This window comes from Emydura macquarii, unplaced genomic scaffold (assembly GCF_026122565.2).
Source record: "Emydura macquarii macquarii isolate MOO-44397 ecotype Brisbane River unplaced genomic scaffold, CSIRO-AGI_Emac_v2 contig_1253, whole genome shotgun sequence".
Taxonomy (NCBI): Eukaryota; Metazoa; Chordata; order Testudines; family Chelidae; genus Emydura; species Emydura macquarii.
In genome coordinates this window covers 70,480,551-70,496,016 of record NW_027131390.1, presented here as the reverse complement: position 1 = coordinate 70,496,016, position 15,466 = coordinate 70,480,551, and the positions used below count along the sequence as shown (strand labels likewise).

Here is a 15,466-nt window from a genome sequence, read left to right as displayed (position 1 = left end):
AGGCCCCGTGCAGATGTCAGTCCTAATACGGCACCAACAGGATAGCTTTGTCGTTCCACCCTGGCACTTCAGCCAGTTGAGGGCTGTGGTGATTCACTACACAGACACATCAGTCTTTTTTGATGAACTGACTGGAAAAAGCAGGAATTCTATTGCTTCTATTGTGCCTGAAATGATTAATTTGGTCATGAAATGAAGCTCAGACATATGCTTAAAAATCATTTTCTATAAACATCCACCATTTGATGAACTCTGACCTCACAAATATCATTGAAAAGTGAATAAAAAATGAGTGTGAACATGGCAAATACAAATTTCAGTTATTAATTTGCTGAAAAGTGAGAGTATGGATTTCTCTGCTATTCACTGTGATCTAGTCAAGACTACTGCCTCACGCCAAGATGTTAGGGCTGGTGATATTGTCAATTGTTTACTAGGGCTGGGATTAATTGCTAACCAGACATTTGTAATCCTGTGAATTAATTCTTGTGTACTCTCACACACCCAATGTTTCTCTCAGTTTCATATTTTATCCAACTCATGTGACTTTGCTGATATTGTCACATATACCTGTTTCAGCTTTTGTCCTGCCCAGGCTTGCACATCATTGAGACCTTAGGCTTTATCAGGGGATCCAGTGATCCAGAACAGATTACTTCATCACTCTATGTAGTACTTCAATAACAAAGTTAGACTAAATCTATTTATTAAAATATTACCAGAGTGAGAGCCTCCTGGAAGACTATTAAAGTCTGAGCAGGCATTTTTTTAAAATGATAGGGGTAAGTCATTTCTAAACAGCTAGTTTCCAAGCTCTGAATATAAAAGTCTGTTTTGTTCCACACCCTCTACATGCAGTGACCCCAAAATAGACATAGCTTACCATGGAGAAGCCAAACCAGCAAAAGAGAATCTTTCAGTTGCATACAGCAGCTAGCCTAGGGCTGTGTGACATGAGAAAAGAGGGTGTAAACTGGGCTTTCCTGCACACCAGCAATCTCCTGCTGCTGTAATGCCCGGTTGATTGGCAACTGAATTAAACTGGATCATCCTTGAGGCTTCTCTAATTTTACAGCGGGGCTTTGAGCCTGGGGCGCAACAGGCCCAGGATTGAGGAAGCATGAAGGTTTGTATGCCACAGCTAAGGACCAAGAGCATTATTTGGAAAACTGAATACCAATACTGAAACAACTGAATGGAACAGAGTCCCAAAACTTCAGTGAAATCCTGGCTGTATTGAAGTCTGTAGCAAAACTCCCACCGATTTCAATTAAGTCAGTATTTCACTCTTTAATTTAAAAAGGGAGCCCAGGCAAGACTTGGTTTTGGAGTGGGAGTAACACACAGTATGTTAATTAAACATACTTCCAGTTCATCAGCAGAAAGTAAGCCTTTTGTTTTTAAACAAACAGAGCTTATTGTTAGCTGAGTTTCACCAAGACTCCACACAAAGTAGCTTGAAGCATTCTTCAGGGACATGATCAGATTGCCAAACACAAATCTTAAATGTTATCCATGATCTGCTATCCTCGTTTTCTTTTTCTTATTTTACCCATCCCAACCCCCAGGGGTGTACTTAGATGAATAAAGATCCTGAAGTTCTAATCTGTTATTTATGCTAAAGAAATGAATCCCAGTAATGTAAAGTTTTCTCTTGCATTACCTGTCCCACTAAGTCCTATATTTAGGCATTGACCATTTGGGAGTTTTCATATGCAATTTCTGTATATTCACTCAATAGAAACAATTTTGCCCATTAAGATTTTCACTCCTTTAAATACGTGCTTGGCCATTTATTGTAATTCTTTGAATCAACCTTACTTGGTTCCGTGCATTATCATCAGCATGCAGTGTTATTTGGTTATTTATTTCTGATCTCTACTGCATGTAACTCAGGCAATAAAAAAGGTGACTGAACTGTTTTCAGGTGAACATGAAGAAGATTATTTGCTGCTGATTTAGTGTTGTTGTCTATTTGATATAGAGCCTTGTACCAATTGCACCACAGATTATGTATGACGTCACCCGACTGAACTGCTGACAGCTATAAGTGTATTCCCTCACATTTTCAGTAAAAGCCTGCTCTGCAATCATTTACAATTATGCAAATCTGGAGTAACTTTATGAACTTACTGGAATTACTCTGGACTTGCATCAGTGGAACAGAGCAGGAACTGATCCTAAAGATCAGTCTGTAAGGGTTTCCGCATCAACTATGAATCACTGAATTGTGGGGGTAAAACTTCCTTTGAGACTAGAGGAGAATTTCCTTACATTTTAATTTTTAAAAATTAAATTTCAGAATGAACAGCAGATACCTTTTTAGGATGGGTGGTGAGAAACATACTGTTGTTTCCAGTCTGAATTCTGATTTCTGGACTGTCAATGAGTGTATCTGATTCCACCTACAAGGAAAAAAAATTAAAACAAGATAAATCATTTAGGATTCCAGTACCCAAACATTGTAATAAATAAAAGCACTAGTCTTTCTACTTTCAGTCTGGTCCAAATCTACCTTGAGCTATGAGTGAAATATTTATATCTGCAATAATTTATTATGTTGTCTGTTAGGGAAAACAAGAATGTTAGGGTAATGGGGAGTATTAAAAGTAGAGAATTGGGTATCATAAGAAGAGTAGCTTCCTCCCCCCATGAGCCTTACTGTATTGTAAACAGACAGAGCAGAGTCAGACTCTACTCATGGGAAGGTGTTAAGTGTGGAATATCTCATTAGGAATTCTGTGGCTAATGCCCCATGGAAAATAGGGAAAGAAGTAAAAAGAAGCAGACAGAGATGGTAGAGGCAAGGAAGAGAAACGGAATGGAGATCAGTTGACTAAAACTGGATATTACAAGGAGGGTGTAACAATCACACCACTCAACAGTAGGTGAGAAGAGAAGAGGAACAAGGGGAAAGAGGAAGGGAGCAGAGCGAGTTAGACAGGAGGTAAGGGGAGGAAGAGGAGAAAATGGAAAGTGATGGGATGGGAAAAACTACACCTATTATGGCCATGTTGCGGTAGAATTCCAGCCAGTCAAAGCAATAGAGTACAGCCCTTTTAGCAATACACCAAAAATTTTAGTTTACACAAAGCTCCAGTACAGAAAAGTTACTAACCTCTTGCTTTGGTTTAGTAACATCCTTATCTGTCTCCTGCCTTTTTCTTGCTTGTTCTCTTTCTGTAGCAGCTGACTCCTCAACAAAACCATCGGTATTAGGTGTTTTTTCTTTTAACACATCTTTCTGTTATATAAAGAGAAACTTCAGTGACTGAGCAATACAAAGTAATAGTTGATAGTTTGTTACACTATCTAATATCCTGTACATGGTGGTTAAGTAAACATTTGAAACATATACCACCATCTTTTTACCGATACAGTGTAAACTGGTTATGGAAGACCCCATTAGGCAAAGCCTGATTTCTCCATCTTACACAATATCCAAGATACACATGGACCAAATTTTTTTAAGGTGAAGGAAGCTTTTCTAGAGTAGGGAAACTGCAGATAGTACATGGAACTGTCTGGAAAGCTAAACTGTTTGGCAAGGAAGCTGGGAAACTTCAAGGAGCCTGTTCCCAGAAAGAGGGGCAGCAAAGGGAACAGAAAATATGATGGAAATGGAATCTTTAGGAGCAGTGGCTAACTAAAAAGTGAGTATAGATTTTGGGGAGCTTGTTCTGGAATGGGAAGGAGCCATTAGAGAACCTACAAGAAGTGTAATATGATTCTAAATGTCTAGAGGATAGAGACAGGAGAAAGTTCACTCTATCCCTAAAGCAACAGCAATATAGATGATCTGTTTGGCTTGGGAAACTAACTCTCTCCCTAATGTCTGGGCCCATATTACACAGAAATTTTACATCAGTGATGTATCATTTTCTTTTGGCCAACTAATATGCATTTCTAGAATATTTTGTCATCTAAATGCCTCTCAGAAGACATCATAACGTCTTATAAACGGGCATGAGCATAGCATAAATTCAACCCACCATACTGTATTTTATTAAGGCATCATACATTCTTTAAGGACTAGACTTTAGCTTCAAAGGACATCAGTGTGCTGCAAATCAAGGAAAACCAGAAGCTCTATAGTACCAGTTTTATACTTATCGTTTCAACTGAGTGGAGTAAAGTTTAGTCCTGAATAAGTCTGTCTAGCAAAATGCTGACTTACCATTTTTCTATTCAACTATGAGAATACCATTACATGTAGAAAACTGCTCTAGAGGGCACTGCAGCACACTTCCTAGAAGCCATTTTTTGGTTTTGTTTTTTTTTCTGGAAACAATCTTTTACATTTCCCTTGAAAGAAACCCCAAGTTATTTTCCTTCTGATATTTGACAGCCAGCTCAGATCATGAATGACAATGTAAGGTGACCTTGTGTGTGTGTGTGTGTGTGTGTGCGCGCACGCGCGCACCTGTGCGTGATTTTGTTGCTTTTCTAAAAAAGATTAAAAAAAGGAATCAATCCTACTGGCTGAGAACACTATGTATATATTCAGACACTTTACTGAATGACTTATTAATTAAAAGATGCAGGTGATAGCCAGTCAGACATATTGTGAATGGACTATACGAGCATTAGTTTAATCTCTGAGAACCAACACATCTCAGGAAAGGAATGTCTTCCATTTGATGAAGAGTATAGGTTGAGAAATAACCCCCTCTCTTTCTATTTCAAGCATATGTCCCCTCTGATACTATTCCTTTTGACTGGTTAGAACTTATTTCTCTGAACATTATAAGAGTGCTATTGAAAAAAAGGTTACAATAATCAGCTAAGAGTGTTTGATGGTCCCTAGCTGAGCATCTGACTTGATTTGTATTTGTTATTATTTTATAAATGTATGCAATTTTATATAACGAAGTGTCTTCAAGCAATAAATTCTCATTCTATGCACTGGATGCTCAGTTCTTACATTAAACACACACAAAAGAAACCCACAAGAGGACTGCCCATGAATATAATCACTCCCAACCTCAGCCCATGCCCTCCATCATAGCCTGAGAAAAGAGAAAAAATATAAATAATTTATAAATGCATAGTAAGGATAGGACTGTATTTAAAAGTAATAGGCTAAATTGACAAAGCAGTCAAAGAAAGAAAGAAATGTCATGGGATGAGGACATTAGCAGCATCTAATGAGCTTCATTCTAAAATGGATGTTTGCTCAGACTTCTCCCAGGAAAGTTTTGAAAGATACCCAGCTACAAAGGAGCCAACACCTCAGAGGAATTAACTGTATTTTAAAATATACAGAGAGAAGGCAAGTTACTTGTGTATTTCATTTCCCCTTATCCAGGATCAAAATAGTTATTTGAAATATGCCAACTCCCTTTGAAATGCCCACATGCAAATTAGGAGGAAAATTAAAAGATTTCCTTGTCAAGAGACAGGGAATAATGAGCTTGGAAAATTATTAACTCACCAATAATACACAATCACAATAATGTCCAAACATTCTAATTAAAAGGTTTAGACAGCTGAACACAGAGCCTCCCAGGGAATATTGATTTATAGGAGAAGAGGGGACAGGCAGATATCTGGCCCACTGCCCTAACTCTGGGAAAAAACCCAAACAAAAACCAAAGCTAAACATGCCAGAGGAACAAGCTGTCAACATGGGAGGTAAGTGAGTTACTGAGATATAAAATTTATTTGCCAAAAAATTCTGTGTTAAAAAGAGTTATGCTAGAAGCTGCATGGCACTTAGGTCAAGTTAACACTAAGAATCAATATTACACTTTCCTTTACAACCATTCTATAATTTTCAAAAGCACAACTGTCAGAACATCTGGAAAGGAATAGTTACAGGATCCAGCTGGTTTCCCGCTGCCACATAATCCTTCACCATTCAGGGTCACCCCCACAAACTCAATATTGTCCGCTAAATTTGCAAATATAGATGCAAGAGGTCAAAATAAAAAATTGCTCGGATTTTAAAATCCCATTTTCTTGTTCAAAGGATCCAATTTAAATTGAGTTGGCACGTAAAATCTTCAGGAATGGAGAACAGCTCTGACAGATCCTATGAAGCCCATTAAAGTGGGCTCCTGTCCTGAAGACTTTAGCAAGGCTATAGGAGAAGGCTATTGGAGGGGGAGGCTTGTCTACATTGACAGATCTAATTCTCATTTACATTCCTTTATACTGCTCTGGCACTGCAAAAAGATGTTAATGTAAAAGAGAATTAGACCCTTAAATCTTTAAGAACTTAAAGTCCTATATGTCCCCAGTCCTCCATGCCTCCCCTAATTCCTTGCACCCCTTTCCATTTCCCCCACTTCTCACCTTCATCCTCCGTGCCCTTCCAGTTTCCTGCCCACCTTCTCCTCCTGCCTCCTTACCTCCCCCCCACTCCATGACTTGGCAGCGCCCACCCAGTCCTCTACAGATCCTGTTCCACTGCCTCCCGATCCTTGACTCTTGCTCCTCCATGTTCCCCACTCCCACATCCATGACTGAAGTCTTTAGCAGACCAAATTAATAATTATGAAAATTTTAACATATCTTTAATCATTCCTCTGTTTACATATGGAAATAGTTCTGCATAAATGAGGCCTATGTTGTAGCCACTTTTAGCAGGAAAGGGAAAAAGAAAAGAGAAGAGAAGGAAACATGAAACAAGATTTAGGACACATGCAACTTTGAATAGAACAGAGCATTTCACCACCCTAACTAAATTTGCAGGGAATCAGAGCTAGGGCTCTCTTCAGCCTGGTACAAAAAAAGACAAAATATCAATCAGTTTCTCATTCACACTTAATTTGTGGCCTGGATCTGGGGAAAGAAAATGCTGTTTCTTTCCCTCAGGGCTTCTGCCCAGACTTTGTATGCCTCTTTTTTTATAAATTTGTTCTAATGAATTTCTAGTTAATCCCCTCTCCCTGCCTACCTCACTGTGGGGTGATACCCGATCATAAGCACATATATATTATATATCTTTTTAATTTGGGAGGCCAATATCAGTTGGAGAATTACAGACTCTTTTCAGCAAAGCCAACAAAGCAAAAGAAATCTGGAGGCAAAGGTATAATGAGATCTTAAAAAGTTAAGAAATTGCTCAAAAAAGTCAACAATAGGGAAATGTTTTAAGCACCTTAGCTTCAAACTTCTCTAAACTTCCAAGAAAAATTTTATCATGAGATATGATTTAGTATGTGACATTTTTCAGCGTTTAATTTCTTTTGGGGAAAATTGGGCTTAGCAGCTACTGCAATTCTATAAGTCCTGCTTAATCAATTGTGACAGGGTTAGACCTGATGGCTACAGGAGCGGTAGTAGAGGGGGTCTATATTAGCCCCAGAATGAGCAAATCCCTGTTCCCTGGGTGATCCAGCTGGGGCTACTCTGGGACAATTAGGCCAATTAAGCCAGCTGAGGCCAATCAAGGAGCTTGCCCCAGTAGTTAAAAGCCTCCCTGTCAGGCAGACAGGGGCAGCTGGAAGGGAGTTAGGAGAGCGGAGCGGCTACAGGACTTGGAGCAACCACTGCCACATAGTACGGCCCCAAAGGTACCAGAGACAATCGGGGGGGTACCTGTCTGGCTGTGGCCAGGGACCCAAGACACAGGCCTGAGGGAGAACCCCTCCCCACCCAGTTCCAGGAAGCAGACGGCGAGCAGTGGGGCCAAGGAGAGGCGACCCAGGGAAGGAGTAAGTCATGGACGTTTGAAGACTACTCCACACAGGGTCCCTGGGTCGGGGCCCGGGGCAGAGGGCGGGACCGGGCCCCCTCCCCGCGTCCCCCCCCCCCCCCGGTGTGCCGTGGTCGTGGCCGAAGAGGGCACCGTACCCACGAGAGGGCTAAACTAGCCGCCCGCGCCACAGTGGTGTCAGGAGTGGGATTTTGGGTGCCCAGTGGCTGAGAGAGAGACACACACCAAAAAAAAAAAAAAAAAAAAAAAAAAAAAGCCAAAAGACACGAGGGGGGAGGGGAAATTTCTTTTCCTCTGTTTACCACAATGGAAGACATTGTAAAGGCCCTCGTACAGGCCACGGCAGCCCAGCAAGAGGCCACCAGGGCCCAGATGGCCACCCTACAGGAATCGGCGCGGCTTCAGCAGGAGACCAACCAGCTGCTGATCAACCAGGGTGCCGCAAGGAGGAGCAAATCTACCATGTTAACTTATTGAAACCCTGGAAGGCCAGAGAAGCATATATGACCCTACCCCAGGCAGTAGAACTACCCGAGCAAGTGAGGATATCCCCTGACCTAACGCCGAATCAAAAGGCCGAGGCGTCAGGGATGGTAGAATGGAACCAAGACGTCTTTTTGACTAAGCCGGGTCGGACAACAGCGGTTTTCCACCAGATCATCACAGCCCCCGGGGTCAGGGTCACGATGAGGCCCTACAGAGTTCCAGAGGCTAAAAGGAAGGAAATTAAGGCAGAGGTAGAAAAAATGTTGGAGCTGGGGGTCATAGAAGAATCTCATAGCCAGTGGGCTAGCCCTATCATGTTAGTGCCTAAGCCTGATGGCACTACGCGGTTCTGCAATGACTTTCGCCGACTGAACGAGGTTTCACAGTTCGATGCATACCCCATGCCCCGCATAGATGAACTCGTGGACCGATTGGGCAAGGCCTGGTTCCTGACCACCCTCGATCTGACCAAGGGGTATTGGCAAATCCCTGTAGCCGAGGAGGCAAAGGCAAAAACCGCTTTCTCCACACCAGACGGGCTGTTCCAATACACTGTCCTCCCCTTCAGACTACATGGAGCCCCCGCCACCTTCCAGCGCCTAATGGACAAGTTGCTACGGCCCCATGCTGAATACGCCGCGGCGTACCTGGACGATGTGGTCATCCACACCCCAGACTGGGAAACCCACCTAAGGAAGGTGGAAGGAGTCTTGAACACCCTGAGACAGGCTGGTCTTACTGCAAATCCTGCCAAGTGTGCCATAGGACTTGCCAAGGCTAGATATCTCGGATACGTCGTAGGGCAGGGTGTGGTACGGCCTCAACTAAGCAAGCTGGAAGCAATCCAGAGCTGGCCCCGGCCTAATCGAAAGAAACAGGTACGGGCCTTCTTAGGGGTGGTGGGGTACTACCGGCGGTTTATCCCCCACTTCGCCTCCCGAGCCAGTCCGCTGACTGACCTGATAAAGGCCCGAGGCCCAGACATGGTGCGATGGACCCCCGAGGCAGAGGAAGCCTTCAGGGATTTGCAGACTGCCCTCTGCAGTGACCCCATCCTTCTCGCCCCAGACTTTACAAAGAAATTTATTTTGCAAACAGATGCCTCCGAAGTGGGCCTGGGGGCAGTCTTGTCACAGATGGTGGGGGATGAGGAGCACCCGATAATGTACCTCAGCCGAAAACTGCTCCCGAGAGAACAGAAATATGCGGTCGTAGAAAGGGAATGCCTCGCCGTCAAGTGGGCTATGGAAGCCCTCCGTTATTACCTGTTGGGGCGCCACTTTACCCTCGTGACCAACCACGCACCCCTGCAGTGGATGCAGCGGAACAGAGAGAAGAATGCCCGCGTGACCCGGTGGTTCCTGTCCCTCCAGCCCTTCCGGTTCACGATACAACACAGGGCTGGTAGTCGCCATGGAAATGCGGATGGCTTGTCCCGGGTTCACTGCATGTCGTCCCATGTTGCCCAACCCGGTGGGATTGAGCAGGGGGGAGGATGTGTGACAGGGTTAGACCTGATGGCTACAGGAGGGTAGTAGAGGGGGTCTATATTAGCCCCAGAATGAGCAAATCCCTATTCCCTGGGTGATCCAGCTGGGGCTACTCTGGGGCAATTAGGCCAATTAAGCCAGCTGAGGCCAATCAAGGAGTTTGCCCCCAATAGTTAAAAGCCTCCCTGTCAGGCAGACAGGGGCAGCTGGAAGGGAGTTAGGAGAGGGAGCAGGGTGGAGCGGAGCTGCTACAGGACTTGGAGCAACCACTGCCACATAGTACGGCCCCAAAGGTACCAGAGACGATCAGGGGGGTACCTGTCTGGCTGCGGCCGGGGACCCAAGACACAGGCCTGAGGGAGAACCCCTCCCCACCCAGTTCCAGGAAGCAGACGGCGAGCAGTGGGGCCAAGGAGAGGCGACCCAGGGAAGGAGTAAGTCATGGACGTTTGAAGACTACTCCACACAAGGTCCCTGGGTCGGGGCCCGGGGCAGAGGACGGGACCGGGCCCCCCCCCCTGCTCCCCTCCCCACCCGGTGTGCCGTGATCGTGGCCGAAGAGGGCACCGTACCCACGAGAGGGCTAAACTAGCCGCCCGCGCCACACAATATATTGTAACTAAATCCTCATGCCTAAATAAATATGTGGTAGGTTAGAAATATTGTTATTCTGCTTTAGCTTTTATTTTATTATTTTATTTTCTAAACTGAAATGACTCCTTTTAACACAATTTGACAGCAATTTTGGAGGAGGGGAGCAGGAGGGGGTGAAGAGAAGAAGCCAAGACTGACTGTTTGACATTGCCAGAGGTAAGGCACCTAAGCCTTCTGACATCAAAGGAAGTGGAAACAGGAGAAAAAATACTGGAACTGTGAATTTCCTCCTCAAAAGGTTGTTTGAGGGCTCTAACAACAGTCAGAAGAGAGTATAAGGAGAGCTTAAAAAGCCAGGAGGACTGTTGTTATTAGACACAGCATCATGTATGTGCTGTAATTGAAGAATAACTGGTGAGAGAGAGCCCGTTTTCCTGGAAAATTTGTATCATTAAGAAGTACGCTGTCTCCCTCAAATTATCTCACTATAGTTTCTTAACACAAAATACTGATCAAAATACTGACATTATATAAAATATTTTAACACTGTCATGATATATTCTCCAAATAAAATGAAATTACCACAGTCTGTTCTTCAAGCTCTCTTAAAGAGCTACACAGTTCAGCAATAGAATCAAGAACTTCTTTGTGTCTTGCTATTGTTTTCTCAACATACTTTCTTCCTTCTTCAAAACCTGCAGACAGAAAACAAACAGCACACCAATGAAACAGTACAATATTATATCAGACTAATAACTATACTTTTCTCTAGGCTCTATTTTATTGCAGTAATTTTACAGTATAGCGTGAAGTCCCTAACTAACTTAAAGCTTTATGTCTACGAACCCTCATAATCCATCCACGTCTTTAGGATCGGTTCTTCCCTGACTAAACAATGTCTCTGACCAGCTGATAAATACATTTAAAGGGCAGGTGGACCCTAAGTCTCTCCAGGGCTAAGAGCTCTTTTATTCAGCCAGGGAAGACTTAAAAGGGGTTTTTCAGTATAAAAACTGACTTTCCTGTCAAGAGGGAAAAAACAGTTAAAGGCTGAAGAGGCCTTTACCAATACAAGGGTGTACCGAATGTGAAGGAACCCCCCAGCAGCATTTCTGGCTGACTGGTGTCAAGAAGGCTTTGTCCCCAGCACCCTATTCTACAGTAATTAGGCTTAAAATGGTAAGTATGGCAGATGGATAGTGGCTGCTGGCCCCCTCCACTCATAATTTTCAACGCTGAAAATTGGCGGGTACCTAAGTTTATTGTTTTCACTAAGCAGTGTAGGATTGGAGATGCCTCTTTTCTCAGCAGCAGTGGTATGGCATGAGATCCTCTAGTCCTAGGGCTTTAGCACCAACCCACAGGCTACACGGCAGATGATGATTAGGTGGCTTAATTTAGCAAGGACTGGGAGCAATGGATGATATCATCATACTTTTTTCTTCATCCATAAGCCTGCCACGGTTTATTTTAATGGGTTCGGGGCATGTGCTATGGGGCTATCCTTTTCTTCTGGGTATGCTGGTCAATTGTGCAGTTAAGTTCCCCAGCCTTCTAGGACCTAGTGCACCATAAATATGTTCTGACAAACTGGATTTTAAGTTAATAGCACTGAATTGATAAAGAACTCAGGACCTAATTTTAAAGGACCTCATGGTTGCATTTGCACATGCACACCCTGCTCTTCTGCACGCAGCCATGCAAATTCAGGTTTTACTTGCATAAACTGGTATGCATACGCAATTTGTAGACTCTGAAAAATGTGGACCTCAGTTATGTGACTAGCAAAAATGGTTACGAATTTCTTGAGCTTTCATGGACATTTCATGGGCACTTAATTAAGTTTTATCAATTATGCAAATAACTGAGCACTTGTGTGGTATGTTCTACCTAGTCCACAACATTAAGCAGAGGGCAGCTGCATTCTGTACTAGCCAGATCTTCTGAGGGGCTTCCGCATTTCCTTCAGGTGGAGCCTGTTGGATAAAGGAACTAGCACAAGTTCATCCACAAAGTCAGTGGTAGAGGCAGGAAGAAAAAAATCCAGATCTGCTCACTCCCAGGCCTGTGCTTAAACCACTAGACAACAATTTTCCCTTCTCTCAATATAACATTTACAGAGCAATCTGCCAGCTACGTAGATTAGAGAAACAAGGTGGGTGAGGTAATATCTTTTACTGGACCAACTTCTGTAGATGAAAGAGACAAGCTTTTAATATCATCTCACTCACCTATATCCTGGGACTGACATAGCTACAATACTGCATGCAGCTATGTACATGACATACATAAAAATGCAGTAATCAAATACCCCTAGTTATAAACGGTGTTACTGTAAAATATTCATTCAGCTCCAAAATCTATAGCTATAAAATACTTAAACTTCCCAGATTTCCCTGTTATAAAACACAGTTAACCATGAAGCCTTATTTCTAAGCTCATAAAAACTTCAAGGACATTTAATTTAGACTTCAGGGTAACTCACATTGCAGACTGAAAAGCAAATGACACTGAACTTTCCAGAACTTAAATGTGGATTTTTTTAACCCTTAGTTCTGCAACATCTCATATTTATCAGCCTCAGAACATTGTGTTCCCCACAACCTTGAAGGTTGGGGGCTTTTTCTGGCCAGTGGAAGGAACAGTGGTTATGGCTACTTTAAGAGTTCCCCCTCTCCTTTGGGTTAAGAGGAGAGGGAAGGGAAGGGCAATTGCTTGAACTAAGGGCTGAACAGAAGGGGCTCTAGTGGGCCATTGGCCCATGCACACCCGTGGGAAGGAGGGTATTTATACTCCATTCCCTCCAGGGCAGCAGCATTGGCAGCTTCCTGATAATTGATAATTCTAGAAACAATTGCCCAGTCAATACTTTGAAACAGCATTTGATATTAAAATCTTTTAAAATAAATCAACGTAGGCATTAAACAAACAATCCCTTGCTTTCACATGTCCCGAATGGTTCAATTTGTGTTTGGTCAACAGCACATCAGTAGACCGTTTATGGAAGTCCTCACCATATAAGTGTTTAGCGAGGTCAATAATCTGCTGAATTCTTTCCTCTTGTTGAGGCACTGTGGGCTTGATAAATTTATTGAACTGCTTGTAGAGAATTGCCACTGCTTCCCTCGTTTTACATTCTGTAGAATACTTCCCAACTCTAACGACTGTAGCACTTGCTTCTTCATACCAAAACTGACACTGGCATGTATTGGAGAGGGAAAAACCACAGCATTTAAAAATGGATACAACAAAAATTTATAAAAATGAAACAAATATTGACAATAAGAGCTCTTGTACAGTAGGTTTGTCCTATCCTTTGTGTCTTTGAATAACAACAGTAAAGCTGAGAAGGGACATATATAATGTTCTCAAAATTTGTGGTGACGTTACCTGATGGACTATAACTCATTTGCAATATTATTCCTACAATCAAGAGCTGGTGAATTTTCTGTTAAGTTGCCTTGGACTCCATACCAGTGCTCTCCCTTTATAAGCAAAATGATATTATTTTTTAGTTACTACTATCTTTGCAAATTCAGTTTGGTCTGAGAACCAAACCTGTGCTCTTGCCATCTTATGCATCAGCAGAGATTCTGCAGGCCAAATCAAAACCTCAGTTACACCTGTTATAACTCCATGGACTTCAAACTATGCTCTCAGTTACACCTGTGAAACCCTACATCTTCTATGAGGTTGCACAGATGTAACTCATTGGAAATTATGACTGATCCAGTGCTCATTGAAGTTATTGAGGGTCTTTCTATTGACCTCAGTGGGCTTTAGAGGACATCCTTAGTGAACAATTTAGAGTGATAATGCACAAGGTGGAACAGAATCTGATGCTCACTCAGTCTTAGCAGTGTTGGCTTTGCAAGGCTATCAGGCATAAAATTCACTAATTTTTTTTGTCATTAAGATCAGAACTGATGACTCTGAATACACGAGACAAAAATATGTTGAGTGAGACGGTGCTATTTTTACAGTTGAATAAAACAGAATAGTTACAAAATAGTTTTTCAGAATAAAATAATAATTTAAGGTTTAACACTGGGGAAATCCAACTCTTTCCAAGGGAAGGTGGATTAACAAATATAATTGCACAATTGCTGCCAAATTGTTCACCTCATCAGGGATAAAATGGATCTTGTGATGAAGATGAGTGTTTATTGACAATGGGGAAATTGTTTTGTCTAAGGATTAATATTTTGGTCTGTCATGAAGGAAAGTTACCAGTCATGCATTTAGATTACAATGAAGAACTGAAACTGCTTTATTGCTAAAAATAAATGACTGCAATGATAGGAATGTGCTTGACTCACAGCAGAAGCACCTACACAATCTGACAAGAGAGTAAAATGCTGCTAGATATTGGTCTTTAAAAAACTTGCAGCACTGCATTAGGGAATCTATTTTAGCTATAGTAGAGTACAATTTTAGAATTCTTCAGAAGGGGAGTAAATTAAATGCTGTTGAGGATTTGGGGTCACTGGATGGTGCTTCTGGAGATGGTCTTGATAATTCTGTTTATCTGAATGTTTAGGAGTTAGAGCTTGGGAAAATTCTGATTTTCAGTGGTGGTGCAGTTCTTTATAGATGCTAAACATATCACCAGTAAAGTCTGTTTTGCTTTCTCTAACTAAAATATTTCTCTTAGGTTGCAGTAGCTGCACCAGGGGTGTCAAACATACGGATGCGGCCTGTGGGGTTAATTTTTGTGGCCCTTGCACTCTAAGCGCCACCGGCCCAAGGGCCCCCAGCCCCTGGAGCACCGCTGGCCCAGCCCACCCCCAGAGTGATGCTGGCCCCACCCCAGTGCTGAGCGCTGGTCTACCCCACCCACAGGCTAGCCAGTCTGCCACAGCTCCCAGAGTGCCGCCAGCCCGAGCACTCCCAGTCCCCAGAGTGCTGCTGGCCCTGACGGCGCCCCAGCATTGGCCTGGCCCACCCCGCCCTGCCCCAGGCTGGCCAGTCCGCTCCAGCTCCCAGAGTGCTGCCAGCTGGAGCGCTCCACTCTCAGCCCCCGGAATGCTGCTGGCCCATCCCGGCGCGAGAGAAGTGTCAGGTTTCTAGGCAGAAGTCATAAAAGGTAAATTTAATTTGCATTTTCACCCAGTAAAACTTAATTTTAGTTGAAATGTGGTAATGCATTATGGACTCTGAAATCTGTTTTATATTAGTAGATATTTCAACTGAAAGTAAAATAGTTGATTTTTTTCATTTTATTATCAATAAT

General features: G+C 42.9%; 1 protein-coding gene across 50 annotated transcripts in view; it reads right to left on the bottom strand.

Annotated features, from left to right (window-relative positions):
* TTN (titin) overlaps positions 1-15,466 on the bottom strand; it is a 465,728-nt gene that overhangs the window by 325,476 nt on the left and 124,786 nt on the right. For all 50 annotated transcript variants that reach the window (XM_067549108.1, XM_067549128.1, XM_067549138.1 and 47 more), the window contains 4 exons: positions 13,248-13,431; positions 10,816-10,928; positions 3,119-3,244; positions 2,319-2,405 (listed from right to left, as the gene is read on the bottom strand). In XM_067549108.1, the coding sequence (XP_067405209.1) occupies positions 2,319-2,405; positions 3,119-3,244; positions 10,816-10,928; positions 13,248-13,431 (510 nt within the window). The remainder of the gene's footprint in view (positions 1-2,318; positions 2,406-3,118; positions 3,245-10,815; positions 10,929-13,247; positions 13,432-15,466) is intronic.